Here is a 27097-nt window from a genome sequence, read left to right as displayed (position 1 = left end):
TCCATGTGTGTGATGAGAATGGGAGGCCGATATTTTATATCTCTGTGGAGGACGGGGATACAATATATCTGACAGAGCTTTATTGGCTTAAACTTTAATGACTTCCTGCACAGAGAGGCTGGAGGACAGAGGGGGTGGAACTCTGGTTGTGTTTTTTTTCACTTTCTTAATGTTTTTGAAGAATTTTTACCTCATTTACAAAGTCTGAACAAAGCTGCTTCACCCCGAGCTTCTTCTTTGTAGTTTAATCATCATTTGGAGAAACATTTGTAAAGTAAATTCTTCTCCAACATGATAAGTCTATGACCTTGTCCATGTATTCCTCTGTGTACCTCTCTCCCGTCTCTCTTCTCTTTGGATGGCTAAGACGAGGTTAGCAATGAGCAAATGTTCTGATGATGAAGCCTTTTTCCAAGAATCTTTTCTCCCAAACGCCCGTGGCCTTTGGATGACTCCCCAAGGAGACCATTAATTTAGATATCAGTGCGTGTGCATGCATGTGTGTGTGTGTGTGTGGGTGGGTGGGTTTGGTGTGCATGCGGATGCAAGGTTTGCAATGAGTGGGAGATTTTTGTTGCGTTCTTTTATCAAACACACACACAGATAAAACAGAAGCATTAATGTTTTAATGTCTGCAGTCATGCAATGATGCTGCACAAACGATACTCCCGAAGCTTTAGCTGCTAAAACACAACAACCCCCTTATCACAAGTCTCTCCTTCCTTTCATCATTCTACACCTTCACCCCAAACGCAACCCCAAAACATCCTTCTATGTCAACACTTCCCCAACAACTTCCCCCAACAACTGTCTAAATTCAGGACTTAAAACGCACATTAGAAAGAAAAAAGAGCTATTTCTCTCCATCACCAGTAAATTCACATGCATGTAATTTTTCCGTCCAGCTCTTTTAGATGCCATATAGCTGGACTCGTCCTCCCTCTTACAGCGGTTTGTTTTCAGAGCGGCCTGTTTTTGGGCGCTGGAGGAAGAAGCCACTTCACGCTGCTTACAGAAACTCCTTCTCTGCACAAACACTGGATGTCTGTGTGTCTGAGGTAATGACGAAATGGTCTGTGGGCTCCGGCTCTGAGAGAGAAATTTATTGTTTGTTCATGTTTTTCAGTGAGTAGCCAAAAGAAAAAGTTTTATAAATTTATAAATTTGTTTCAAAAAAAGGCACTTGTTAATGTAGCTTTTCAGAGTACTGTCGGTACATTTTTCAGATGTGAATGCAACCATCAACTAACAGTCAAACGAAAATAAATAAATGTGCAAATTTACTTAAATATATTCAAGATCTTTAGTCTGTAATCAAATTTTTGTTGGTTTTGTATTCACTTCCTGTTTTATTTTGTAAAACAGGAAGTTTTTCTGTTTTCCTTCTTTTTTTTTCCACACAAGAATCTATTTTGCTATTAGCTTTGCCCATCCTCTGTCAGATTGTCAGTGTCATGCCCTACACATTTCCATAAAGTTTAAGGTCATTTCTTTAAATCATTTGAATGAATATTTTATTAATTTATTAAATAAACATCAAAACCCATGACCTCAAAACCCATAGCAACTTTCTTTTGATGTGGTGGCCAATTTATGGGTCCTCCTAGAGGTCAAAATTTTAAGGGCTGTGTCCAATGACAGGCTGTTTTTTTTGGTGGTTTATTTGCTTTTCAAAGATTGCATCAACAATATTAGTTTTTTAACTTTGTGGTGTTAAAATTTGTCTCCACAGCCATTTAATTTGGAAATAGAAAGATCACATATCATCTAGAAGTCACCTAAGGAGGATATTGGAGGGATATATGAACCCTTTTATTGTTTTCTCTGCAGATTAAACACATTTACTTTTTTGCGGTGTTGAGTGATTAAATAAGAAACTTAAGAACTTGAGAATTTTTGTGGATTCAAAGTCTGAAAAATTAATATAAAGACAAACTGGACACTTCTAATCCTCTCTTATCTGTGAGCAGATTCTTCATCATTACTTCAGGCCTCTTTGAATGGAGCAGGTGTTTTCTCTGCTGACTGCTGAAGATAATGTTCATCACTGTGTCATCATTTCTAAAACTAGTCTAAACACAGCCGCAGCAGGGAACTCCATAACGTTTATGCAGGTGTGTTAATGTTAGCTCAGTAAATCTGGCACCATGAGTGTCGGAGCGATTGTTTCTGTGTCTGATCTCCCAGACAGACTCTTTATTCTTCCACTTGGACTTTAAGCATGAACAAACTTACCTGCTCACATATTTTTAAGCGTCATGCCACTCTGTATATGTGTAAGTGTGTGTGAGGGTGTGTGAGCTGTGCCCTGATGCCTGGCTGACTGGTCCCAGTAAGAGTGGAGCTGTTATAAACAGGCCTGGTCGTTCCCACGTCTCTGTTTACACTGGGAGACCTCAGAGCAGCTCCGCCAGAGCACTGGATTCCCTCTGCACGGTAACTCACACACTATCTATCCCTGTCACACACACTCACACACACACTCATGGATGTACACAGATGTAGTGCAAGAGCATTAAAGCACCATATATGTGTATTAAAAGCAGATGAGCGTACAAGCTATAGCCATTTTTCTCTGCCTGGCTCTGAGGATAAGAAGAACGATTCAGCACATCTGACATACCACTCACTTCTGTCACTTTTTAAGAGGGTGCAGGATGAATCTGGAGGAAATTCAGAAAATACATTGAGATAAAGTGCAAAATTCATCATCTTCAATCATACTGAATTCACCTTTACAAATGAACAGGAAAGAGAAAAAAAACTCAACAAAACTTATAAAAAATAGAGAAAAAAAATTAAAATTGTAGGAAACTTGAGAAAATGAAATTTGAAAATTTAATAAAATATTTAAAAAAAACATTTAAAAAAATTATATTAAAACAATTAAAATAAACATAAATAAAGTTTAGAGTTACAAAGATGGAAAATAAAATAAGTTTTATGAAATTAAAAATACAGAATATTTAATCAATCTTACAATATTAGAATTGAAGCTGATCTAAATAAATAAATCAATGCATTTAACAGTAACAAATAAACAATGACTTATGTTAGCAGGCAGCTCATCTCAAGCTGATAAATCCAAGAAAACCAATTAAAGTACAGTTTGTGCTCCACCAATCAGAAACCCTCATCACTGTAAGCCATCACTGTAAGTTTCTGGAACTTTTGGAGAGTACCGACTCTGAGCAGGAACTAAACACAGACCTTTGTTCCAGCAGTTGAAATCCACCTATACAGATAATGCCCCTTCTGTCTTTAATTTAAGTGTTTTTATCGTCTTTCTGCATCCCCTCTGAGGCCTGCTGAAACTCAAACTGTCAAAGTTTTAAAAAGCGGACACAGAGTTCCCACAAAGCCATCAAACCCTCACTGGACTCTGTTTTACAACACCACAGAGAAGCCTTGAGTCCACTCTCAGTGCTCTGAAATGGGCCTGTGATGTGCGCCCAACATAAACAGAACACTGGGGTCCTGACAAACACGCCCAGTTTACAGGCAACAGTGAGGTCACCCTACAGAAGAGCTTCACTACAAGTCATCTGCTGACACGCAGGAGGCAGGTTTTTAAAGAGACAGAGTATTGGCATCTATGTTTTTAGGGAGGAGAAGTTTTTGTGTCAGTATGTCTGTAAGTCTTTTAGCCTTTGAGTTTGGTGGAAATTGTTGATTAAAGCTCCAGTGGGGAACTTTTGGTGTAAATTGAAAATGAAGCGAACGCAAAACAAAATTGAAGCATGACTGATAATTTCCCTCTCACTTTCTATCTGTCACTCTCTCTCTGACATGCGCGAGCACACAAACACACACACACACACACACACACACACACACACACACACACACACACACACACACACACACACACACACACACACACACACACACACACTCAATGGGCAGTCACAGTGATGGAGCGTCTATTTACTGTCAGACATATCTGCATCTATTGAGCCCTAAGTGCTCACATCTGTGTGTTTACACACTCATCTTATGACCTAATGAGAATAAGAGCATTGTTCCCCTGGGAAGACACTGCCCCTGATGAGTCCACCAGTAAACTATAAACACACTCCTGCACTGTGCGTCAACATCTCAAACACTCACTGCTCATGGATGGACTTTCCTAACCTGCTCTAAGTCTGAACCTTTAAAGTATACATCATCGGATGTTTCATTGCTCTGTGAGACAACTCAGTAACCAGGGAGGAAGAACAATAACAACAACGCTGAATCATGAGGAAGTTATTCTGCTGTTTTTATTGGGCGTAATCCAAGAGTGGGAAGTGTTTCTGGTGGTCTTAGCAGAAGGTTACAGGACACATGCACAAATATGTCCATAAACAAGCAGTAAATCCTGGATTTAAGCTGTATAAACAAACACACCAGAGTGTGTGCACATACACTCTCACAGAGAGTGTTTACATAGACTTGAGAAACCAGTTCTGAGCTTTTATCATATTCAGGATATGATGTTTACATACACACACAGGAACCTGGTTATCCAGATCCCTGTTGGCATGATACTTACAAATATGGATCCTGGTTCGGGATGTGTGGACTTAGAAATCTGAGACTGCTGTGGCTTATTGCCAGCTTACCACTATCAAATGGTAACATTTTACTGTAGTTATGATGGATCCAGCAAAAGGATAAGAGTGCGATGTCTTCGACCATCCAGAATCTGCTACTACGAATGACAACAGGTCCTGCAGTCTGTTCTGGGTCATCATCTTGAGCTACAACTAGTTAGAATGATGCATTTTTAAAAACACATTCAAACATCCACAGCAAACAAGAGAACAGGCTGCAAAGGCAAAAACAACTGAGTTTCAAATTAAAAAATGATGCAAAGTGAATAAAAAAAACAACACAGAAATTCATCAAACATCTGCATAATAAATAATCTGCCATTAACTTAAGCAACTCTACCACACAAAGACTGATTCTGTTTAACTTTTATGTGCAATGTTGACTAACTCCAATGATCCCAAATAGGAGTGAAAACCAACTAAAACACTGTAAATTAAAGGCCAGTCTTCTCAAAGGTCACACTCAGTCCATGATGTCACAGTGCACGATGCTACCCCCAGGACAGCATCCATTCACTAAATTCATTCATGACTGAGAGTTCCCTTATTGATAACACAAACACTCTGTAAAGCCTCCAAACTTCACTCCTCTTTTTTGTAGCTGTTACAGATTCCCCCAGATGTGCTTTCATATGCCAGATGTGACATTTTCTCAAAGATGTTGTAATCCAAACATGTGAAGTGTCAATAAGTATAGCCATAAAAAACAGGAACGTACCGCCGTCTGGGGGAAGGCTCTAACACAATCCTCTTAAGAGTGATATTGGCAAGAGAAGAGATTACAACACAGACTTTACAAGCATTTTAACCCCTTCTAGAACTTGAAGTTTACAACTTTAAAGATTGAAAATCAATTTACTGGCCAAATTAAACTCCCAGTTTATTTTTCTCAACTTAAAATAGGAAAGAATGTATTTTTTCAAAAGATCTGAAACAATTGCGAGTTATTATAAGTTTATTAAATAAAAACCATTTAACGTCATGATTTCATTTCATGCCCTGGCCCAGGTGATATAAATCATGTTCTTGACTAACAGTTTGCCATTTTCATAAGAGCTTTTCTTTACAAAGTGCTTTGATGCATAAAAGCATGGCAGATCAGGAGCACGACAAGATTTAACAGTAAAAGATAAGCAGTCATGGCATAGGTAGAATATTCATGTGAAGGTAAAGCATAAAGTGATTTATTTTGAAGAGTTTTTGGACAAAAGGTAAAAAAAAATGGATGTGATACAATAAGTTAAAGGAAATAAAATCATAAATCAATTGAATAAACATCATGAAAGCATACAGAGTAATAAATAAATAAATAGATAAATAAATAAATAAATGAAAAATAATTCAGAGAGGACATAATAAGTACATTAAAATCAAATTAGATACAATGAAACAAGAATGGGATTAGAAATGACTTGATCCAGGACTCAAAATAATCTTTTTTTTTTAAGTTTCAGAGGTTAAAAAAAAAAGAATATAAAATTAGAGGAAGTGTAGTATTTAAGTAATGTGTTTTATACATGTGTATATGACTATGTGTGTTAGCCTTGTAGTTGTGCTACTTTTAATTTATTTTAACCCTGTTTACACATGAAAAAACAGACACCTTCTTTGGTGTTGGTTTATTAACTTTGAACAGATTTCTTTACTTTTTAAAGCGCAAAGTTTTATTTTGAAAAGTCCAACCGGAAACCACCGTACTAACGAAGACTTGACCGCGGAGAAGAGGGTCTGACTACAATATAGGGTTTGTATACAAATTTCACCGCTGTTTGGCTCCTTTATTGTCTGAGATTGGTAAATTAAGAAGTTGAATAGCTACTGTAAGGTTGTGATTAAACATTTTGCTGACATTTTTTTCTATTTTCGCGCAAACTCTCTTGTAAACAGTGAGACTATCCTGCATCCCCACAGCTAGCCTGCTAGGTTGCTTTGCTAACAACTTTTCATTCATTTCATCCTGAGCTAACGGAAAGCTTCACTCACTAAACTAACCAGGTTGTAGTCACTCCACACTTGCGTGCTTTTCTGATATTTCAGGGGTGTATTTTACCCACAGCAACACGCTGACAAATGTAGCTTTGCTAAATAAACAGCGGAGTTAGTTTTTAATAAATAGCTGACAAGCAGCCAGCTACATAGATTAGCTAGCATCCTTCTAACAAGCTTACTGTGTAACGCCACACTAGCATGAGTGAAAGATGAGCTATAACACCTGTAAATCTAACTATTGAGCTAAAACTGCTTCTATGTGTGTGATATCTGCAATAAATTTGGACAGCTGTGTAGAATAGTCTTCCCCTGCATTACAAGTAGTTTTAACAGAAGCTAACAGTGTTAGCAGTGAGCCTGAGCTATTACAAAGCTTAAATCTTACTTGAGTGCTTTCAAATGTTAATATTTCGCTCTGTCGATTATCAAAAAACCACTGCCTGTCTTTCAGATGTGTGTGCGGTTTGTGTTTTGAGTCATAACCCTGTACCTGCAGAGGACTGCAGTCACACAGATGCAAAACTGCTGCAAATAAGGTAGCTAACAAGTTGCACACCCACTTTAATGTTTTCAAGCTTTTGTACTGTCGGTGCAGACTTTAACCCATACTATTATCTGGCACTAAAAATCGAGTCTGTTTGCAGGTGCCAGACCTCATTTTACTTGAATCCTTTGTATTTAAAGAAAGTGTGAGACACAACTTTGCACCTGATCATCAAACTATTTTGCAGCTTTGAACTCAAGTGTCTTTTTATAAGTTTTGCCTGTCTTTTTGTTTCTGAATTGTACAATACTTATTTTAGCATAAGCTGCTGAGCTTTTCGCTAGTTCCCTCTTTCTGAAAGAGATCCTGATCTCAACATGTTTTTATCTGGTTTGTTAAGGGTCAGATAAAACCACACACAGTCTCATCATTAAATTATTTTACTTATTATTTGCTGAGGTTCATTGAGATCAATTACAAAAATAATCAGATTATCAAACAAATAAGGATGATGTGTAATAGAGAGATAGAGTTAATCAATCCAACAAGATATGGTTTGTTGATATCCTAAATACTTCGAATGGGATGAAGAGAAAAATGAAGAAAATATACATAAAAAAAGAAAAGGAACACAATGAACTAAGAGATTACTTAAAGGAGTAAAATAAGTACCAAAAAAATAGGTGTTGATGGTAAATCAAAGTTTTTAATAAAGCAATAGTAGAATTAAGTGAACAACAAAGGATCTCTCACAAAAAAGCAGTTATCTCAAAGAGGGTCTCTAATGATCCTGAATCTCTTATCAAAGAGCTGAGTGCAGATAGGGTTTGGGTGACAGACCACAACAGATCGAGTAGCTCATGGGTGACGATCCAGCCAGCCTTTTGAGGAATGCGCCTAGGGTGGGTGCCCACATGTAGAGCTGAACTGATTCTTCGAATGATTCAAGGTACTCGATTACAAAAAATACTCGAGTAACTTTCTATGCCTTGAGGAATCGTTTAATTTAAAAAAAAAAAAAATCAAAGAGTGGTATTTCAAATAGAGCTGAGGCCATATTAAGAGAGTTTTCAGACCCCTCAAGCTACCTCTTATACAAAATAGCACCTAGCAACAAATCTAGCTTCTTCTCTGGAGTTTGGAGACTAATGGGTCATTCTACGAAACAGGTGCTATTTTGGTCCGCAACATTTGATAAGATGTCCAAGGCACAAAAAAATGTGTCAAAGTGTGTTTACAAATTTTGGAGCTACCAAAGCAAGTGCTCTTATTGACATGCTGTATCAGAAAATTCTATTTCTTAAAGAGAAAAAATTTCATTTGATAAATAACTGCTCTTTAACTAAACAAAAACATATTTTATCCGATTGATGGGATTTTCAGTAGAATACTCGAATACTAAAATATTCAATAGCTGCAGCCCTACCCACATGCATCATACACACACACTTACAAACACAGAGACTCGCAGGCACACACAGTACATTTACATGCAACTGGAGAAATCGGACTATGAGCTTTAGGACAGCTGAGATGCATGTAAACAGCTTAGTCAGACTGGACATAGCTCTATTGACACACCTAGATAACACAATTGCTATCAGACTGTGGTTGGGTACGTTGTGTTGTCAGGCCCAGTACATCTGAGCGTTCAGCTGAGAGAGGAAGTAAATGACCATGATAAATGGCGTCGGTGCACCCATGCAGTGAATGTTCCAACACAACAAACACATACACACCAGAGCTACAGCTGCATCCATCTCACCCATCACTATTACAATGCTGCTTTCTCTTCAGGCGAATAGAAACTAGTTAAAAACGCACTCAGCTTCATGAAGAACATCAAAAAGGACACAGCGCCAACTATTGAAGTGAAGTGAGACGTTCTGGGCCAGAAGTCCAATTCTCTTTTCTGTATGTATACTCAGACAGAGCTAGACCCCCTGCTGTGGTTTTGCAAGCAGGCTATGACCTTAGTCTGACTGCTGGGTGCAGGGTGTTAACATAGTGACTGACACACACTCAACAGCCAACACCGTCAGGGCCGTAACAGAGAGGGATCAGACTTTATAAATGTGATGACTTTCATGTTTAAAATTCAGTTGTTCCTCTTTCCAATATATTTCAGTCCATATTAACCATGCAAAATGATCAGTATAAGTGTCCTGATTTAGGAATCAAAACTTTCTATGGTGGCTCTTGAAAGCTGCTCATGGAGATGTTGATAATCGCAGAAGATAATGCATGGTGGCAAAAGGAATTGGTTTAAAATATTACGCCTTTTCTGACAGCCCTTCAATAGATGCATCTAAAATCCAACATCCAGTCTAATACTCTTTTACTCTGAAAAGCTGAAATACTTTTGTTTCCATCCTTACAGCTTGTTGTCTCTTCCTCCAGCCGTGGATCGGTGGAGATGTCGGTGTCAATGATCACTGTGTAAGGAAAAAGCGCCTCTGGCCCTCTCGCTGCACCCCACACTTCCCCATGGATTCCAACAATGATGATGCTCTGGACATCATCATCACCAATGTGGTGGCAACCTTCAGGACCCGGTGCCACCTTAACCTGCGCACAATCGCCTTAGAGGGAGCCAATGTCATCTATAAGCCGGAAGTCGGGGTAAGGATGACCCCTACACTTAGCAGAGATGAATGATTCAGGCAGTTTGAACCTTTTTTTTCTGTTTTCTGTTCACAGAAAGTCCTGATGAAGCTTCGTAAACCCAAGATAACCGCCTCAATCTGGTCCTCAGGGAAAATAATCTGCACTGGAGCAACGAGGTAGATTATGTAAAGAGAAACACTCACACACTCTTAAAAATGAAATAAATAAAGCAGCACAGCACAGTGGTTTCTAGAGCATCATTAGTTTTCTGTCCTGAGCTGCCTGGCTTCATTATAACCGCTGCTGTAACATCAGCTGTCAGTAAAGCTTCCTCATTATGTCACACCTGCCTCTGACACACATTGCTGACATCAGAGCTCACACACTGACGACTCTGTTTGTTGTCGCCACGAGCTTACAGTTCCTCTTTCTGCTCGTCTCTTTTCTTCAGTGAGGATGAAGCTAAGCTGGGCGCCCGGAGATTAGCGCGCTGTCTGCAGAAACTGGGCTTCAAGGTGAGAAAATACACCAAGTCTGCATTAGATGTTATGAAAATACAGTGAAAGATACTGTTAGATGGTGTGGTAATGAATTAATTCAAAGCAAACAAAATTCCAGCTGTGCACATGAGCTTTCACTCACGTTTTTCTCTCTAATCTTGATGTGGTTTAGCTTCATCTGACTCTGGGCTTGTTTTCATAAATGGTTATTTATTGCAGTTAATTCAAATGTATTTGTGTTTATTGTGGATGCTAAGACACTGGTAACAAATGAAATTGTTGATAATTGAGCCGCCAAAACCTGCTGTTATGGAATCCTGAAAAGGTTGTGTTTACATACATGTTCTCAGTTTTCTGGAGATAACAAGTTAATTGTAGCTGTTGTACCTGAAAAAGGATTAATTTCAGTCTTTTTCTGCACTTATAAGTTAACTTTGAGATTTTCCAGAGATTACAAGATTATATTAGTTGTTTCCTAAAGATTATGAGTTGATTGTTTTTTTTTCTCAAGATGTTTTGAGTAGTTTTCTTCAAGTAACAAGTGGATTATCCCTGTTTTCTCGAGATCTCAATTCATTTTTCTTGTTCTTCTTGATAATAAGAGAATTTTCTGCTAAACTACATTTCATCAAGTAACAACAGCACGAAAAAACAGAAAGAGGCTTCACTTACCTGAATTATGTGGTTAGTGGCATAAAGGCACCTTGGCTCGCTGTCTTCTGTCTGATGATTTGAGTTTTAGGTCCCCAGAAAAACCTGTATTTTTTCAAGAAAACAGAGAAAATAATTATCTCTGTTTTGTTTTTAAAAACCTTTTAGGGCTTCCATAGCTTGCTTTATCTAAACGTGTTGATATTTTTAAGCCATAAGTTTCACCTGAAAGCTCGACTCTGTCTCTGTGCACAGGTGAGGTTTTCTGCCTTTAAAGTGGTGAACGTGCTGGCTGTGTGCTCCATGCCGTTTGCAATCCGCCTCATAGACTTCACCAAGAAGAACCGACCAATCGCCAGGTAATAAACCACAGCACATCACAATCACAGAAACCGCTCTTATCATCAGTGTCGCCTGCATCTGTTTCAGTCTGTGCAGAGACTAATTTATAAAATAGAACAAAATGTTCACTTTGTTCTTCCTCTCATAGAAACTTTGTCGCCATCTTCATCTCTACAAATCAGCCTAGATTTGATCTTTTTTGTAGGTTTGTGAATTGTGAGACGATGAGCAAAAAACAGACAGATTCATCAACTTTTCATGTATTTCTTTCATTTTGAAGTTTATATAATGCTTTTATGGCTTTCTCTAAGAGATATGACTTTGAAAAGAGTGGAGCTAGCAAAGTGAAGGGTTATGACATGACCACAGGTTGGAATTGAGCTTTAGCTGTTCACATTTAACTTAATTAATTAGGTAATATAAATAAGACGGGAAGCAAATTAAGGATGGTCTGATAAACAAGGACAGACCAAAGATTTAATCTACAGGTAGACAGTCCAGGTCAGCCAACTCGGGGAGCAGAGAGATCAGAAAGAGGCTGAAGACCTCAGAGCTCTGTGTTTACAATACTCAGAGTGAGGGCTCTGAGACGGTGCATGCAGATACAGAACAAAAGCAACAAGTACTTGCAGCACATTTTGACATGTAATCAAGTAAGTAATAGAAGAAATGTTTAAAGTTCTGATTTTTTGTGGGTAATTTTGAGGGTAGAACAAGGGACACAAACCCTCAAGAAAGTCAATCTGCAGTGAAAAATAAAGCAAGTTTGAAATAGTCCTGTCAAACAGAGTCTGTGTTTGTGATTTAAACTCAACAACTAACTTCTGAACAAGACAACAACTGACCTTTACTGTGGTCTGTTGGTCTTTTCTGCAGCTGTGTAAGCAGATTTTTAGCTTCTCTGCTTGAAGTGATTCAGCACTTGTGAGGACACAAGGCCCTCTAGTGGTGAAAATAGTAATTAGCCTGCAGTATAGTATGTGGCTCAAACTGTGTAATTGTTCAGTGTCTTTTGTACTCATCAGCTGTCTTTTTTGTCTTTTAAAATCTTGAAATGAGACATTTTCTGGACTTATCCAGTGAATGTAGTTCATATTAGGTCTAATAGGACAATTTTTACTTAAAATAAGATATTAAAACTTGATCAGATTTCATTTTTTGCAGTTCTCGTGAATATTTATTCACTTTATTCTTTCTGTGCTTCTTAGTTATGAACCAGAGCTCCATCCTGCAGCTACATACAAGATCAAAAACCTCAAGGCTACCATCCAGGTGTTCTCCACGGGCAGCATCACAGTTACAGGTACCCCACATTCCTGTGTACACACACACTCTCACTGACCCTCCTTTATGTACAGCAGCTTAACGGATTGAGGCCATGTTGACATAATGTTCTCCTATTGCTGTTATTACCAGAAAAGCCGTTTGTAAATGAACCAAATCCTCCAGGAATTTTTACTCGGGGTGAAATATTAGCCCTACTGTTTCTCTGTTTCTGCTTTTCACACCTGAAACCTGTTCCTCTGCTCACCCTCCTCTACCTTCCTTCTCCTTCTCCTCCTCCTCCTCCTCCTCCTCCTCCACCCATCCATCCCACCCCTCAGGACCAAACGTGCAGAATGTGGCCACAGCTGTGGAGCAGGTCTACCCGCTGCTGTTCGAGTGTCAGAAACCGCTCTGCAAATGAAATGAAAGGTCAAAGACTAAAGATGTGAAGGAGAGGAGAGGAGGAAGCACCTTTTTTCTTGGATTTGTACGTTTGATTGGCACTCCAAGAGGACACACAAACACACTGACACACACACACACAGACTAAACCAACTGAGAGGGGAATCTACTGGATTTAAAAAACTCAGCAGCCCTGTCAGAGACTAAAGCGTCCCTCTTCTAAACTGCTCATGGTGTTGTGAATCACGTGACAGGTTCGTCTGTAAAAGGACTTGCACTGAAGGCCTCAAGAGTTGTTTCCTCTGGATGCTGAAAGACGAGTTTCTAAAAATGCTACCACCTTTAACCTTACAACTCCAGGACGTCACATTTGCTGATCCCTCTGGAAGACTCTCTGTCCATGGCTTATTTATCTCTGTCAAAGCAAATCTGTGTTGTCGATATTTCCGCCCAAACAGCAGATACTGAGTCTGGACCATGTAGAGAGAAACACACCTGCTCACAAAATGCATTAACCTCTGATTTTAAACGTTGTTTGGACATTTTTATACTTTTTACGGTTGTCAGTTCACTCTACGTTTGATCTTGTGTCTCTCCGGTGGCTTTCAAAATCATCTCAACCTAATGAAAGTTTGAAACGTGAGGCAGATTTGAAAATGTTAAGGGTTAGTGAGAAGATAATTGATTCTCCTTTTTTGCAGATAAGAAAGGTTTTGAAAGTTCTGAAATGTGACGAAAACATCAGAGGTGTTCAGGTAGATAGAGATTTTTTAAGATCACTCACTCACAAACTTCCTGTTACACTGCAAAAAATGTGATTTAAGCAAGTTTTAAGTCTTATTTTTGATTTTAAAAAATGTCAGACTTGATTTGAGCCACTTTTATCTGATAAGTCCAGAAAAATCTCTTATGTTAGAGCATTGAATGACAATAAATGAGTTTAACCAATAGGTTAAGAAAGCAACTTTGGTGCCATTTTTGTCTTTTCATATCTTCAAATAAGACAGTTCCTGGATTTATAGTGTAAATGTGGCTATCAAGTCAATTTTTACCAGAAAATAAAACATAAACACTTAATTACGTTTCAGTTTTTGCAGTGTACTTCTGTCACTTACCCACTAGTTTTCTCAGGCTAAAGTGGCATTAACGTAAAGCTTCACAGCTGAAATTTAGAACCTAAAACATCAACTTTATGATACTGAAAAAAGCCCTTCATATGAAAATGTTTAACAGTTATTTTGGTCACATGTAGCAGTGTGAGGATCCGTTTTTAACCCAGCTTCAGGACCATGAGAAGTGCTAACACCTTAACCCTGTACCATCCGTAAAAATCAAACTGTTCATCAACAAATGGAATCCTACTGATGAGCGACTTATTTGTATGTAAATAGTAAAAGTGGTGAAAAAGGTGTTAAATGTGTGAAGAACGTTGATTAAACTGATGGAAGATTTGTGACACTTGTTCAAAATTTTGTATTTTATAAAAAATAATAATAAAGGTTAGTGGTAACAAAAGGCCACAACTGCTCGATGACTGCTCGGCGTGTTTGGCTCTGGTTTTATCAGTTTCTTGCTTCTCGTGTGTTGTCGTGACCTGGTTGACAAATACAATGAAAAAAATGATTAACAAAAGAAAGTGCTCAACTCAAGATTTATAAAGATGAAGAAGTTTTTTAGGTCCGTTTTTTGGATGAGTAAAAGGATGTGGTGTGAAACCTCCAAACATCTCCAGAGCCAACTGAAGAAAACCATGATGCCTTGTCGTGAAGAGTCCCGAGTAGAATACTGAGAGAGAGAGAGGATCCCAGTGCTCTGAATCACAGTCTCCTTAGTCTTTTCTCTCACCTCCTTACTCACAGATAAGCTGCTTTTTCTCTTTCATTTAGACTTTAATTCTCACAATTTTGGGGGACTTTTCACTCTAAGTAACAACTCTTCTTTCACAAGTTTGCAACTTTTTTTTTCCTACAGATTTGTGACTTTTGTCTCATACATTTTTGGCCTTTTTCTTTTAGTCATTTGTTCCTTTTTATACCTGATTACTTGTCTTCCAAGTAGGGATGGGTACCTTTCACATTTGAAACGATATGGTACCGATGCCCAGTACCTGGCAATCGGTACTCGATGGTACCAATTTTCTATACTTTTTTGTGTTTATGTGGTAAAAAATATCAATTTGTTTGATAGTAAAATCTTCTTTTTACAATTTAACAAATGTATTCTTTAAAATGTAACCTTTTAATGTTGTGTTCGTGTCCAGCATGGAAAATCTCCTACTCTTCCACTCCCTCACAGTCACAAGGATCCATTTAGGTTCCTAAACTTTTACCTTTTGATGTTACATGAACTGGTACCCAGTACTTTGGCAGGATTTGGTCGGTACCTATAAAAGCACCTAATTCGGTACCCATCCGTACTTCAAAGCTTATCTTTAATGATCTTTTCCTGATGCAGTAACCCTAGATGCAAGAGAAAGATGTGGGAATGAGACTTTCAAGCTCTGGGGCAAACACAGAATCAGCAAAAGAGGCAGACAGGAAGTCAAACAGCAGGCCACCAAAGTGTGTGTGACCTGAGAACAGGTGGAGCAAGTTTTTCAGGTGCACAACCATCATGAGTGTTTTTTTTATTCAAATACTTGAACAAGTTATTTTAATATCTATTTTTATTGCACATTGTACATTTTTCTAAACCCACTGATCGTCTTCTTTTAAGCACTTCAGGCGTCACTTTTCTCTGTTAATATCTGGAATGAAGACATTTTTCTGGGTCTGTCAGAATGCAGCTCAGATTAAGTCTTACACAACATTTTTAATAAAAAAATCAGTTGCTTAGATTTCAGTTTTTGCTGTGCTTTAAGAACAAATTTAAAAAACATGCAGCTAAAATCAAGAGTCATCACAGCTGTTAGCTATGTCAGCTATCAAAGTTACCATAAATGTTTTATTACCTGTTGAAGGAGCTCAGACAGAAGTGTTTGTTTGTTGTGGTTGCTTGTTGAGGTTTCGGGAGCTCTTGTAGCCAATAAATCATTTTCATTTCCTCGGTTTTACACCCTCATAAAACCATAACGAAGAGGCTCTGAAGCTCTTCAAAAGAGGCATGAAGTACAGGGTGTGTTTGGCACACCTTCAACTTCCTGATGATAAAAAAAATCTAAGATCTAAAAAATAAATGTCTATTAAAAAATGAAGAAAAACTTCAATAAGTCAATCAAAAAAGAGAAATTCTTCATCTGTCTGATTTGATTTTGCGCAGAACATAGGAGAGGGAATGGATTACACTGATACTCTTCATTTCATACATTCAAGAATCTCTTCGTGCTTTGATTCTATCCTGAGTTATCTGAACCCTCCGGGGTGAGATTACATGACGCGTGTTATCAACAGTGCTGCAGTATTGTCCTTGTTGATCAAGCTCGTCCTGTGAGGTGTGCAGTTTTTGAGTTTTATCACACGTTTGCTGAAATCTCTTTGGACACGCAGCTCTGGCTGATTGTGCTCTCCCTGGACTGAACCTGCCGATACAGCCGGACCTCAAAGTGCCTCCTGGGGGACACAAAGAAAGGATAAAGTTGAATTTCCACAGAGTCTCTCTGTCTCTTTCACACACAGTGAATGAACAGTACTCACTTCTTGGCGAGCTCTTTGGATATCTCCTCCAGCGTTCGTCCTTTGGTCTCCGGGATGCAGAGGATGACGAACACCAGCAAGATGAAGCTCATGGCTGCGTATAGGAACATCACGTTGTGCACGCCAATTCTTTCTGTGGAAGTAAAGACACATGTCAGCTTTGTTTGTGTTTACACGTTGCAGCCTCATGTTTGTTCTGTCTGAGCAGCAGTTTACATTGATTAGAAAATGATGCAATTCAGGTCACGACACTTACAACACTAAACCTTGACTTACAGCTCTATAGGCTGACCTGCATTGTGAGGAGCTTATCAGGAGTAGAGAAGCTATTTTGCTGCAGTTTGACCCTTTTTCCCTCAGACCTGCCTTCATTCTCGGTAGTAGAAATTCAACAAGACCATATTTGCTCCATATTGACACAATAGCATCACAGTCAATGATGAGATTCTCCTGTTCCTCCACATCCCAGAGGAGCTCTACTAGATTGAGATCTAGTGACCGTGGAGGCCATTGGAGTGACTCATCGTCATGTTCAAGAAAGCAGTTTTCAGAGGATTTGAGTTTTGTGACATGGAGGGTGGTCCACCTGAAGTGTTGATATACGACAGGATGGATTCTGAGCCTATCATCTGATACCCCTTTACGACCAAACTGGTGCTGGTGCAAGTTCCAGCCCAGTGCCTGACCAAGCACTGGTTCTTTGTGTCTCAAGCACCAGTCTTTTCTTGGGTTCTCATGACCAATGCTCTGCGGTAAAAAACAGTCATACTTAAAAAGGAAAGCTGCCGAGCGACTTGTCTGTTGCTTGGATGGATTTCCTCATTCCTAACTTGAAATGGAGGCGAAACAGAAGCAGAAATGCGTTGTCTCTTATAGATTAGGTGTATACCTTGTTGTTTTATGAAACAGGCTTAACAGCCTTATGTTATTGCTGCCACCTCTCCCTGGAACAGCTGTGTATTCAGTGATGTTTTGACATGATCAAAACCTGCACAGACTCGGCGATGCCATAAAAACTGATGATGTTCTGTATTTACGTTCTCACCCTCAGCTTACCTCAGCTTCCCCTTAACTCATCAATTAGCTGAAAGTTAATAACATGTCATTGTTAACACACACACACCTGTTATTGTGAGAAACGTCATGGAGATGAGGAGGTTGGTGGCCCAGTTTACTGCTGACACCACAGACACAGCTCTGCCTCGGACCCCCATCGGGAAGATCTCGCTGAGCACCACGTAGACCACTTCAAAGAAACAAACACGTATCAGTCATAATTACACAAGACATGATTCAAAGTGAATCTATACCACACTTCGCTTATATATTATCTGATAAATTCTTGTACTTTGTACTTAGTGTTACATAGAAAGTGATAAAGACATAAATTGAGTCAATCCAAGTGCTGCTGTCCTCAAAGGACCCAGACTTAGTAGCTGACTGAGGATCTGTTTATGTCACCGACCAGCGTCATATAACAAAACTAAAACCAACTTTTTAGAGTTGATTTAAAGTTTCAATGCGTTTATCTTTTATAATACTTGTACTGCTCACTATTGTAACTGAAACTATGGATGTTTACATCTTCCTTATTATTTAGATCACATTCAAATAGGCACTTGTTGTCACTACATCCAGAGCAGATAGACTAAAGGAAAGTCAGGGCAGAGCCTCTTCCAAACAGTGGCTTGCCACTGAGAGGGGGGACTGAGCTGCTATCTTCATTTTTTCCACTTCTGCCCCTGTAGTAGCTTAGCATGATTTACAGGTTAAAAAAAATCTTGATTTGTCTTCCACTGGTGTTTCGGAAAACCCTTATTTCAGCCACTGCCTGAAACCTTTTAGCCCTGTTTCCACCAAGCAGCTTGCTATGGATCAGTACATTTCAGTACCAAAAAGTGGGACGGTACAGGTCGATAATTTGGGGACTGGTCCTAGTGTAAGTCCAAGAAAACACCACAAAACGAACCGAATTGAGGTGCTTATTGGAAGCAGGGCTTGTGTTTTAGCTGCTGTCTCTTTAAGGTTCCACGCTCCACAAACCCCCCTTCCTCTGATTGGCCAGCCCTCTAGAGGCCTATCGGGGGCAGAGCTATGAACAGACTTTGGTGTTTGAGGCCAATTAGGAGATCTTCAGGCAATGGCCTCATCGTTTCAGCAAGTGCTGTGTAGATCTTGTGGAGTGTTTTGAGCAGTTTACAGACAAATTCAGAGATTTCTACAACATGCATTCAAAGAATCAAGGGATACGTAGGACACGTAGGAAACGTTTTTGCATTTGGGAGAACCTTTATATTGGTGCAGAGATGTGGTGTGTAAAAAGGTCAACAAGTAATCCTGAATTTCAGGCTGAAAGGCCTGAGGGTAGCCTGACCATAAAGCACTTGGTTGTTTTGTTTTGTGTTTGTGTGTGTTTATGTAAAGGTAGTGATTAAAAAAAAGCTTCATACTTGGCCCCAGGCTGATGGAGAAGGCCGCCACATAAGTCAGCAGACTGATCAAAGACGCCACCCTAAGTGAGGATGACACTTCAACATGAGTCCTTCCTCCTTCTGGCGCTCTCTCCTCTCTGTTCATCATCTGCGTGTCCTCACTGTCAAATACTGTGGGGTAGTCCGTGGACAAAAAGTCAGTATCCTCAAAGTCAAGAGTGGTCCTATTCACATCCCACGGGACCTGTGTGTGGTTTAGGTAAGTCCGGCTTGTGCACAGGCTGGTGAGGTGTGTGTGGCTTTGGAGAGTCAGTGTCCCCAGAGCAACAAGTGACATTCCCATTGCGACGGCGCCGACGCACAAAAAGCTCTTTGGCCCAATTCTGTCAACAAGCAACACAGCTGGGATGGTGCCTATGACTTTGACAACTCCGAACCCCGTGGATGCTAATGTCGCCGCTGCATCGCTGTCGTATCCGACGCTGCGGAGGAGCGGTGAAGCGTACGAGAGGATGTTTGGCTGACCTGTTGCCTGCTGGAGGAAGACTAGAGCTACACCCGTGAGCAACCGGGAGCGTAAGTTTGCTTTAGAGCTAAATAACTCTCTGAAACTGTGCTCTGATTCCTCTTTGAGTCCACCCTGGATGTCTCTAAGCTCCTCCTCCACATGCTCTTGAACCCCGCCTCTCAGTCGAACCAGCACCCTCTTTGCCTGCTCAACTTGACCCTGAGCAACAAGGAAGCGAGGGCTGCAAGGAAGGAAGAGCAGCACGCTGAACTGCAACACCGCTGGAGGGATGACGAGACCGAATGTGTACGCCCAGCCGTGAGGAAGAGAAGCAAACGCGTAGCTGCAGCTGAACCCCAGCATCACGCCGACCACCAGCATGAGTTCATACAGCGTTACCAGCAGACCCCTCCTTTCCCTTGGTGAGATCTCAGCAATGTAGAGACACGCTCCTGTTCCTGACAGTGCCGTCCCCATGCCTACGATGACACGACCAAGAGTGAGTGAAACAAGCGAGGTGAAAGCAATGAGGACGACAGTTCCTCCAACCACCAGGGCGGCGCTCAAGAGCAGCGAGCAGCGTCGGCCGTAGCGGTCCAGGATGGGACCACCAGCCAGGCAGATGAGGAGAGCGCCGAGCAGGTGTGAGCTGACCAGCACTTCCTGTTCCCTGCAGGAGAGGGAGAGGAGACCCCGCAGCTGCAGGAGGACACCAGAGGTCAGGCCCATTTCATAACCCAGCATCAGGCCGCTGAGTGAGGCCACGACGGCTGCTACCACCACCAGCCAGCTGCAGCCTGAAGAGACAGACACATAGAGAGAGGATAGCATGAGATAAAGCTTCAAAACGAACTAACAGGAATTTTGAACTGTTTCTATGTATCAGTTTTAAGTGCAGGCTTTTGGACCTATTTCTTTGAAACTTAAGTTGAAGAAAGACAGAAAATGTTAAAAGAAGAGTGGCAAAAACCAGAAGCCGCTGCATTCGGCTTCTATGGTGCATACACTAGAAACACAGAGATAAATATGTCTACTATTTTTCATCTACAAGGATGTTTCTGTTGATTTTAGGCCTGTCAGACAACTGTACAACAAAATAGATGACAACATAGCTCCCAAAGAGTGAGACTAACATTTTCAGAGACCCTGTCAATTCACCGTAGAATGGATCGCACACCCCTCCTGTTTTTTAACAAAAAGTTTCAGGAACTTAACGTTTTGGTACCTTTGGTTCCTGGAACTACTCTTCAGAGAACTAAAGCCCCCTTTAAACCAAGCGGTTCGGTTTGGTTCATCTTGGCACAGCATGCATTTTGTTTTGCTTCCTTTGACTAAAACCAGGACAGGTCCCCAAATTACTGCCCCGTAACGTCCCACTTTTTGGTACCCTTCTGTTGTGGTGCCAGACATACCGATCCAACCCCAGAAGGTGGAGCTAGAAACACTGCAGTCAATTTGGTCAAAACAATCGCCACCTCCCATGTGACAAGAACAACACATAACATAAGTATGATTGCGCTTTGTAACAAAGAGCCACATGCTGATCACAAAGAAGACAAATTACTGGATGTCTCCCATCGTCGCACTTTTACTGCGTTTTTCTTCTTCGCTGGATTTATTTGCAGGGCACACTGGGTCGTGCTGCTGAGCTGTCTCACAATTATGAAGCTGGCACGATTATCGGCATCTAGCTAACACACTGCCTACCAAGAAGGGCACTGTTGGCTGTGGAAACACAAACTGGATTAGGCTTTGCTGATCCAACCGTACCAAACTGTACTGATCCATGCCTGTCCACTTATGAGGAGACTGTGACATATATACATATAGATGTATTCCTGTGCTTTAACTGCTCCTGTAAACTAGATACCCAATGACACGTTCAGCTGGAGTTCTCCAGTTTACAGGGTCTCTCTTAAAACTCAAACACCTGGATCTGACAGTGACACATTCAAACTATCAGGCTTAAAAAAGACCATTCTATAGTGATTATCAAACCAAGTCCATCATCCCTCAAAGTTTCTTGTCCTCAGGGCTGTTTCTCCAGTACTAAATTCAGACCCTGGTTCCTGCAGTTAAAAAGCACCTTTAGACGGAATCAGCCTCACATTCAGCTCACCGAGTGTTATTCTGATTTCACACTGTGCTGTTAGATTTCCTCGCCTACAATTGGAGTCTTGGCACCAGCTTGTGCATAATCTGATGATTTGTACAGTTTCAGTTAAAAATAAAACATCCAAGGATTACAGCGAGGACGTGGTGCCATGCCAAACTCTTCGATGAAATTTCCACATGACAGGAATTTTTACATTTGTTGCTTTGTTGGTGCAAATTAAGGGATTAGCCTCAGGTGAACTGATTAATGGTTTCCTTTTTTACTCAGAACTTTTCTCACCCTGACACGCCAGGTTATTGTTTTATGTAAGTTTCATGTAAATGTAGATGTCCACATGCTTTTTGTGAAGTTCTGGGGAGACTGTTTGAGATGATCTGATTGAAGCTTTACTGTCTGCGAGCAAGGATGGTTGCTATTATGATTTAATTTGTGTCAACATGACAGATACAATGTTTATGGTTTGTGAAGGAATAGTTGTCCAACCCTCAGATGAAAAATGAAAAAGGGGGAATGCTCTTTTGGTCCGATGCTGCAGGGAGTAAAATTTCCCCTCTTTATGCAGATCATCCTGTGGACTGAATTTAGCGCCTGTGAAGAGTTCAGATGTTGCAGCTCATCTCAATCACAATGTGGTGTGACCCTGGAGCAAACTAGTTTTGCTAGAGCAGTGTGGATGGACTGGATGGACTTGTACTTACATAGCTCCTTTCTAGCCTTTCGAACCACTTTGAGGCACTTTACCATGCTAGTCTCAATCACCCATTCACACACAGCTGATGGGCATTTTATGTGTCATCATCATCAGGGGCCTCATTTATAAAGCTTGCCTACGCACAAAATAGGGCTTGATAGTGGTGTACACCACTTCCCATGTGTTGTGATTTAAAGAAGTAAACTTGGCAGGAGAATGTGCATTCAGGTTCACAAACTTTGATCCTTTGCATGAACATTTTGAAGACGGGAAACTGGTGGTGAATCGAAGCCTGCAGGTACATATTAATGTCTGTCACATTTTATCACTAGATAGCAAACTTTACTGACAGATATCATTCAAACCAACGCTTAATTGCGCATGTTGAGAGCAGTTTTATACCAGCCACTTTCTTTATGACAATATGTAAACATAAAAATAAATAAAATAAAAGTCTGCCACGTATACATTTCTTCAGCTCCATCTCGTCTTCATTATTCTGGACGGACCTTGCAGGACCTGACATGAATGTAATCACTGATGTAGAGTAAAAATTGAGCAAACATAAAGCAGTATTCATTCATATCTTTAAATATGTGTTTTTATCATCAAGTGTGGATTTTAATTTATTAAAAGATGCCTGCGTCAAGATGCACAGAGCGCACTAAGGCATGGTGGTGGCTTCACACAATTCGCCTCCTCTATACTCGGCATGTCTTCATCAGCTGCCCATATGTATTCTGTAAATTCCACCGCATGCGCCGCGCCCTTGAAACGTACTGCGGAGCACTTAGCTTCCATTGTAATCTATCAGGCAAATTCCACTGCACGTGCTGCTGAAGTGCCAGGCGCGAGAAATACGCTTTAGGTCTATTTTCTGAGCAGCTGCTTCCAAATCTCGTAAATTCAATGTAGATATGAAAGCCCTAGACAGGAAGTGAAGTACCTGGAAGTTTCAAAATAAAACACAATGCACGAACTCTCGAACGTGAATTTCCCCCATATGTTATAAATACGTCACATCTGGAGGCACGTGCATCAGGTAAACAGTCGGTCAGTGGGTCTCAGATGCAACACGACGCCATGGATGAAGAGAAGCTGATCTTGGAAGTGGAGAAGTTCAACATTCTGTATGATCCCAAACATCCTTTTTATAAGGATACAGGCAGGAAGGACAGGGTGCGGACTGACATATCAAAAGTTATGGGAGTGGATGATGATCGTGTGATATCGCTATTCACATGAGAGCCTGTGAATCTCCGAGGACGAGCAATCCAGCCAAGATGAATGCAGCAGTGATGTGGTGTCATTCTCTGATGATTGTGACGTTTGTGATCCCCCTGCAGCAGTAAACTAACCATATGTCCGTTTGATCCCTTACTTCATTCACAATGTCCTCAGTTTCTGAGTGAGAAAGTTTTGTTTCCTTGACTAAACTCTCGGTTTTCACCAGGATCCAGCACTGGAAACCTCTAATCTGCTCCCTTGTTTGCATGGATTTTCATTCACAAGTCACTTTGCACTGACCACTGATGGTTGATTTGGCACGCCAAGGGCATAATTTGGGGCTATTATCATGTGCCCACTTCCCTAAGTGGATCCTGGTTTATAAAGGAAACACTATGTGCAGATGTGTGTTTTGTAAATCAGAATCATTTTGCTACGCCATTTGTCACAGCTTTTTTGTTTTTTTAGGGGGGGACATATATCTTTAGTGCGAGTGAGATCCAAGCAATAGGGCTGGGACAATACGCTTTTCTCACAATCTGATTCCTTTACAATTTTTGGGGTGCTATCAGTTGCAATTCTCCAGTATTTCTGTTTTTTGTGACTTTCAGTTTTCTTTTATAACACTAGACTGTATAAAAAACGTTGAATGATGATGATGATGTTTACAGACTATCTCAGGAGCTATATTAAACCCCCAAAATGTACATGTTAGTCAGTCTTTAAGATTTATTCAGGGGTTTTGAAATGTTACACGTCATGTCAGGATAGTAAAAGAAACACATTTTGCCCTCTGCCAGAAAAAGGTGGTAACTTTTTTCCAACCCAGCTCAAAAACAAGGACTAGAACAAATGATTTAGATTTTACTTTAAAAAGAAAAAGATTTCGGAACAAAAAAAAAAATCATTATTTAAAAAATGTGAAAACAAAAAATCACGATACTCAAGTGAATCAATTTTTTTCTCCCACTCCTATTGAGCAAGTTTTTCCATCTTATTTTCAGTAATACTTAATAATATAGAATTAAAACAAGAAACTAAAGAAAATTTCCCATTTAGTCAAGTCACTCAGTAAAACAACCCCACACAGCTGTTATTCAGCAAAAACCTGGAATCCAAGCAAGTATTACTGTCTTATTTGTAATAAGTAAATCAATCTGAGCCACATTCCCTGACAAGTCCAGAAAAATGCCTTAATTCCAGATATCAACCTTGTAAATCCTGACCCATCATACAAAAAAGAAAAAAAAAAAAAATCAAAAAACGGATATGTTCATTAACCCTTTTAACCACAAAAAATGCTTTATAATTTTATTTATGATTTATTTTCTGTATAATATTTGACACCGTGTGTGGTTTTGGCAACTTTTTTAGGGAAGCTTTTATCAAATATACAATATTTCAATGCAGAAAATGTTATTCTTCAGTTATGGAATAGAGCCGTATATTCCCCAGCGACTTCTTGCCTTTTTTTTAAGCAGGTTTTTAGGGGAACTATTTATCATGTTGATCAGACAGAGGTCTTTCAAAACTCATATATCAAATATGATATGTTCAGCAATATAGGGTTAGTAGACAAAAAGTGCAGGTGATGCAGTTTTCAGGAAAGACCTTGCAATGCCAAACCACATTCTGCGTGTGATACAACAGCATGGCTCAGTAGTTACAGAGTCCAGGTGCCAAACTGGTCTGCGGGGACACCTGACATATTAAAACAACTGGAACATCTTAAAAGAAATACTACAATAGACTCAAACTGCTGAGCAGCTGAAATATAATACTTATGACAACATTTCACTTTCAAATCCCCAGAATTTGACTTGATTTGATTTGCAGAGGGAGGCAATGTAAGATGATGGTCAAAATGCTTCTGTACAAAGTTTCTGGAAAATGAAGCTGGCATCCGTCCATAAGATTTAAATGATTTGCAAACTTGTTTTTACTAACATTTCAGCTTCAGCATGGAGCTTCTATTCCAGAAATAATTTCTGCACAGTGTCTGTTTCTGCATGAGACAGCAGATAAAATGTCCCCATGGCGACAATAATTATCAAGTTACTTGTTAAACAATCATTTCTCGACAAAGCTGAGCTGACAAAATGTAACCAGGGTGCGTCACATTTTTTTGGTTATAATCAACCAAGGTCAGCATGCCATAGAACACAGGCATAATTACGGCCATAAACAACTTTTGGCTTCATTATTAATGAGTGATTGAAAGAAACAGTCGATGCAGCGGAAAAATGTCGCAGCTGAATTATCACGATTGTTCGGTTCTCAGAAATTTATTTGACTGTTCCTGGAAGAGGGTTTATTGAATTATCTCAACAATTTCACTGAGAAAAATAGAAGCAGGGCTTTTTTACTTAAGCCAGATTAATGGTGTCTGTTACTCTGGATCAGATTTAATACAGATTGAAGGGTTTTTTAAAGGCTTATGTCAGAGAGTGCATGCTGCAGGGATTAGCAAATATGTACAAAATTACACCTTTACTACAATGCTAATTTTAAAGAAATTTGGTGTGCTTGATGAAATCTGTGTTTGAGTACCTGGGCCTTTTGGTGGAGGTGGTTTCTGGGTCTCAGATGAAGGGTTAGCTGGCAGGTACAAGGCCATCTTCTTGGTCTTGGTGTCCATCTTTAACCACCTTTACAAAAAAAAAAAAAAAAAAGATGCTAACACATTATGACAAGGACAGCAGATTAAACTGTGGAGATTTAAAATCAGAAGTCATGCAAAGTCTAGCATTGGAGATAAATAACCTTTAAATATGATGCAGCCTCACCTATTAAAAAAAAAGAGAGAAAGATTAACTAATCCTAGTGTAGGAGTAAAACAGGAAAATGTAATAATTACAGAGTCCTGTCCTTCCTCTTATCTGCAGCAGAGTCAAACGCAGGGCAACTGATGCTTTGTGTGGCTTTGGAGACAGCTTTCAAGTATCATAAATACCAGCTCTGTGGAGCTCCCTGTGGACACCTGCAGCTGTTTATGTGCCACACTGAGAACTTTTAACCCCCCTTGAAATTTTTTGTCACTGCTCCATTAAATCCTAGTTTGTTCACTTGTACTACCACATCTGTGTGATGTCTTACTTTAAAAGCACCGTTTTCTGCCTGAGTGTTTTACCTGAGCTAAAATGCTTATTTTCTGGAGGCTGAATTGCAAAAAACATCCCGGGCAGCGCAAAAACAAAGTCAAAGATAGCAGCTGACTCAAGTTTGGGCTTGTCCTCTTCTCACATGCAACTTTTAGCGTCTTCACTTTCACTTCATAGACAGTTAAGCCGTTAACACACCTATAAAATCTCCCTACCTGACGCCCAGGCTTTGTCTCTGTTGGTGTCTTAACGTCGTCTTTGTCGGTCCATTCACTTTCTTCTCCTCCAGACTTACTCCCTCACTGCCTTGACTTTTCCTTCGCTCCGTCACACTCGTGTTTGAGCACGCACTCGGCTTGTTTTGGGAAAGGCAGCGCTTTAAACCCCGCCCATGTCTGCTTAGAGCACCAATAGGAGACGAGGGTTGAGCATCAGAATGTGGAAGGTGGATTCTGATTGGTCCACACGCTGACGCTTGTAGTAAAATGTATTTACAGTGAAATAACCGCTTTTATGATCTAATTATGCTAATTTAAAGATAAAGAATGGGTTTA

At 40.0% G+C, this 27097-nt stretch overlaps 2 protein-coding genes across 4 annotated transcripts; one reads left to right on the top strand and one right to left on the bottom strand.

Annotated features, from left to right (window-relative positions):
- Window positions 1-6277: 6277 nt before the first annotated feature.
- tbpl1 (TBP-like 1) lies at window positions 6278-14365 on the top strand. 2 transcript variants are annotated; one of them, XM_074685961.1, is made up of 8 exons: window positions 6278-6339; window positions 7036-7120; window positions 9469-9690; window positions 9769-9851; window positions 10127-10190; window positions 11082-11185; window positions 12377-12471; window positions 12773-14365. In XM_074685961.1, exons 3-8 carry the CDS (start codon window positions 9556-9558, stop codon window positions 12853-12855), a joined length of 564 nt encoding a protein of 187 aa, XP_074542062.1. In that variant the 5' UTR covers window positions 6278-6339; window positions 7036-7120; window positions 9469-9555; the 3' UTR covers window positions 12856-14365. The 2 variants fall into 2 exon arrangements, with proteins under 2 accessions (XP_074542062.1, XP_074542061.1); XM_074685960.1 differs by having other exon boundaries at window positions 9449-9690.
- A 1171-nt stretch (window positions 14366-15536) lies between these two features.
- slc2a12 (solute carrier family 2 member 12) lies at window positions 15537-26881 on the bottom strand. 2 transcript variants are annotated; one of them, XM_074685483.1, is made up of 6 exons: window positions 26759-26881; window positions 25993-26090; window positions 18919-20205; window positions 17592-17714; window positions 16469-16601; window positions 15537-16384 (listed from the first exon to the last, which is right to left on the bottom strand). In XM_074685483.1, exons 2-6 carry the CDS (start codon window positions 26078-26080, stop codon window positions 16288-16290), a joined length of 1728 nt encoding a protein of 575 aa, XP_074541584.1. In that variant the 5' UTR covers window positions 26081-26090; window positions 26759-26881; the 3' UTR covers window positions 15537-16287. The 2 variants fall into 2 exon arrangements, with proteins under 2 accessions (XP_074541584.1, XP_074541585.1); XM_074685484.1 differs by lacking the exon at window positions 26759-26881 and adding an exon at window positions 26206-26222.
- Between the last annotated feature and the right edge of the window lie 216 nt (window positions 26882-27097).

This window comes from Halichoeres trimaculatus, unplaced genomic scaffold, assembly GCF_033239565.1.
Source record: "Halichoeres trimaculatus isolate MK-OKI-2021-1 unplaced genomic scaffold, fHalTri1.1 fHalTri1_scaffold_13, whole genome shotgun sequence".
NCBI classification, from domain to species: Eukaryota; Metazoa; Chordata; class Actinopteri; order Labriformes; family Labridae; genus Halichoeres; species Halichoeres trimaculatus.
This window is presented reverse-complemented; position numbering and strand designations above follow the sequence as displayed.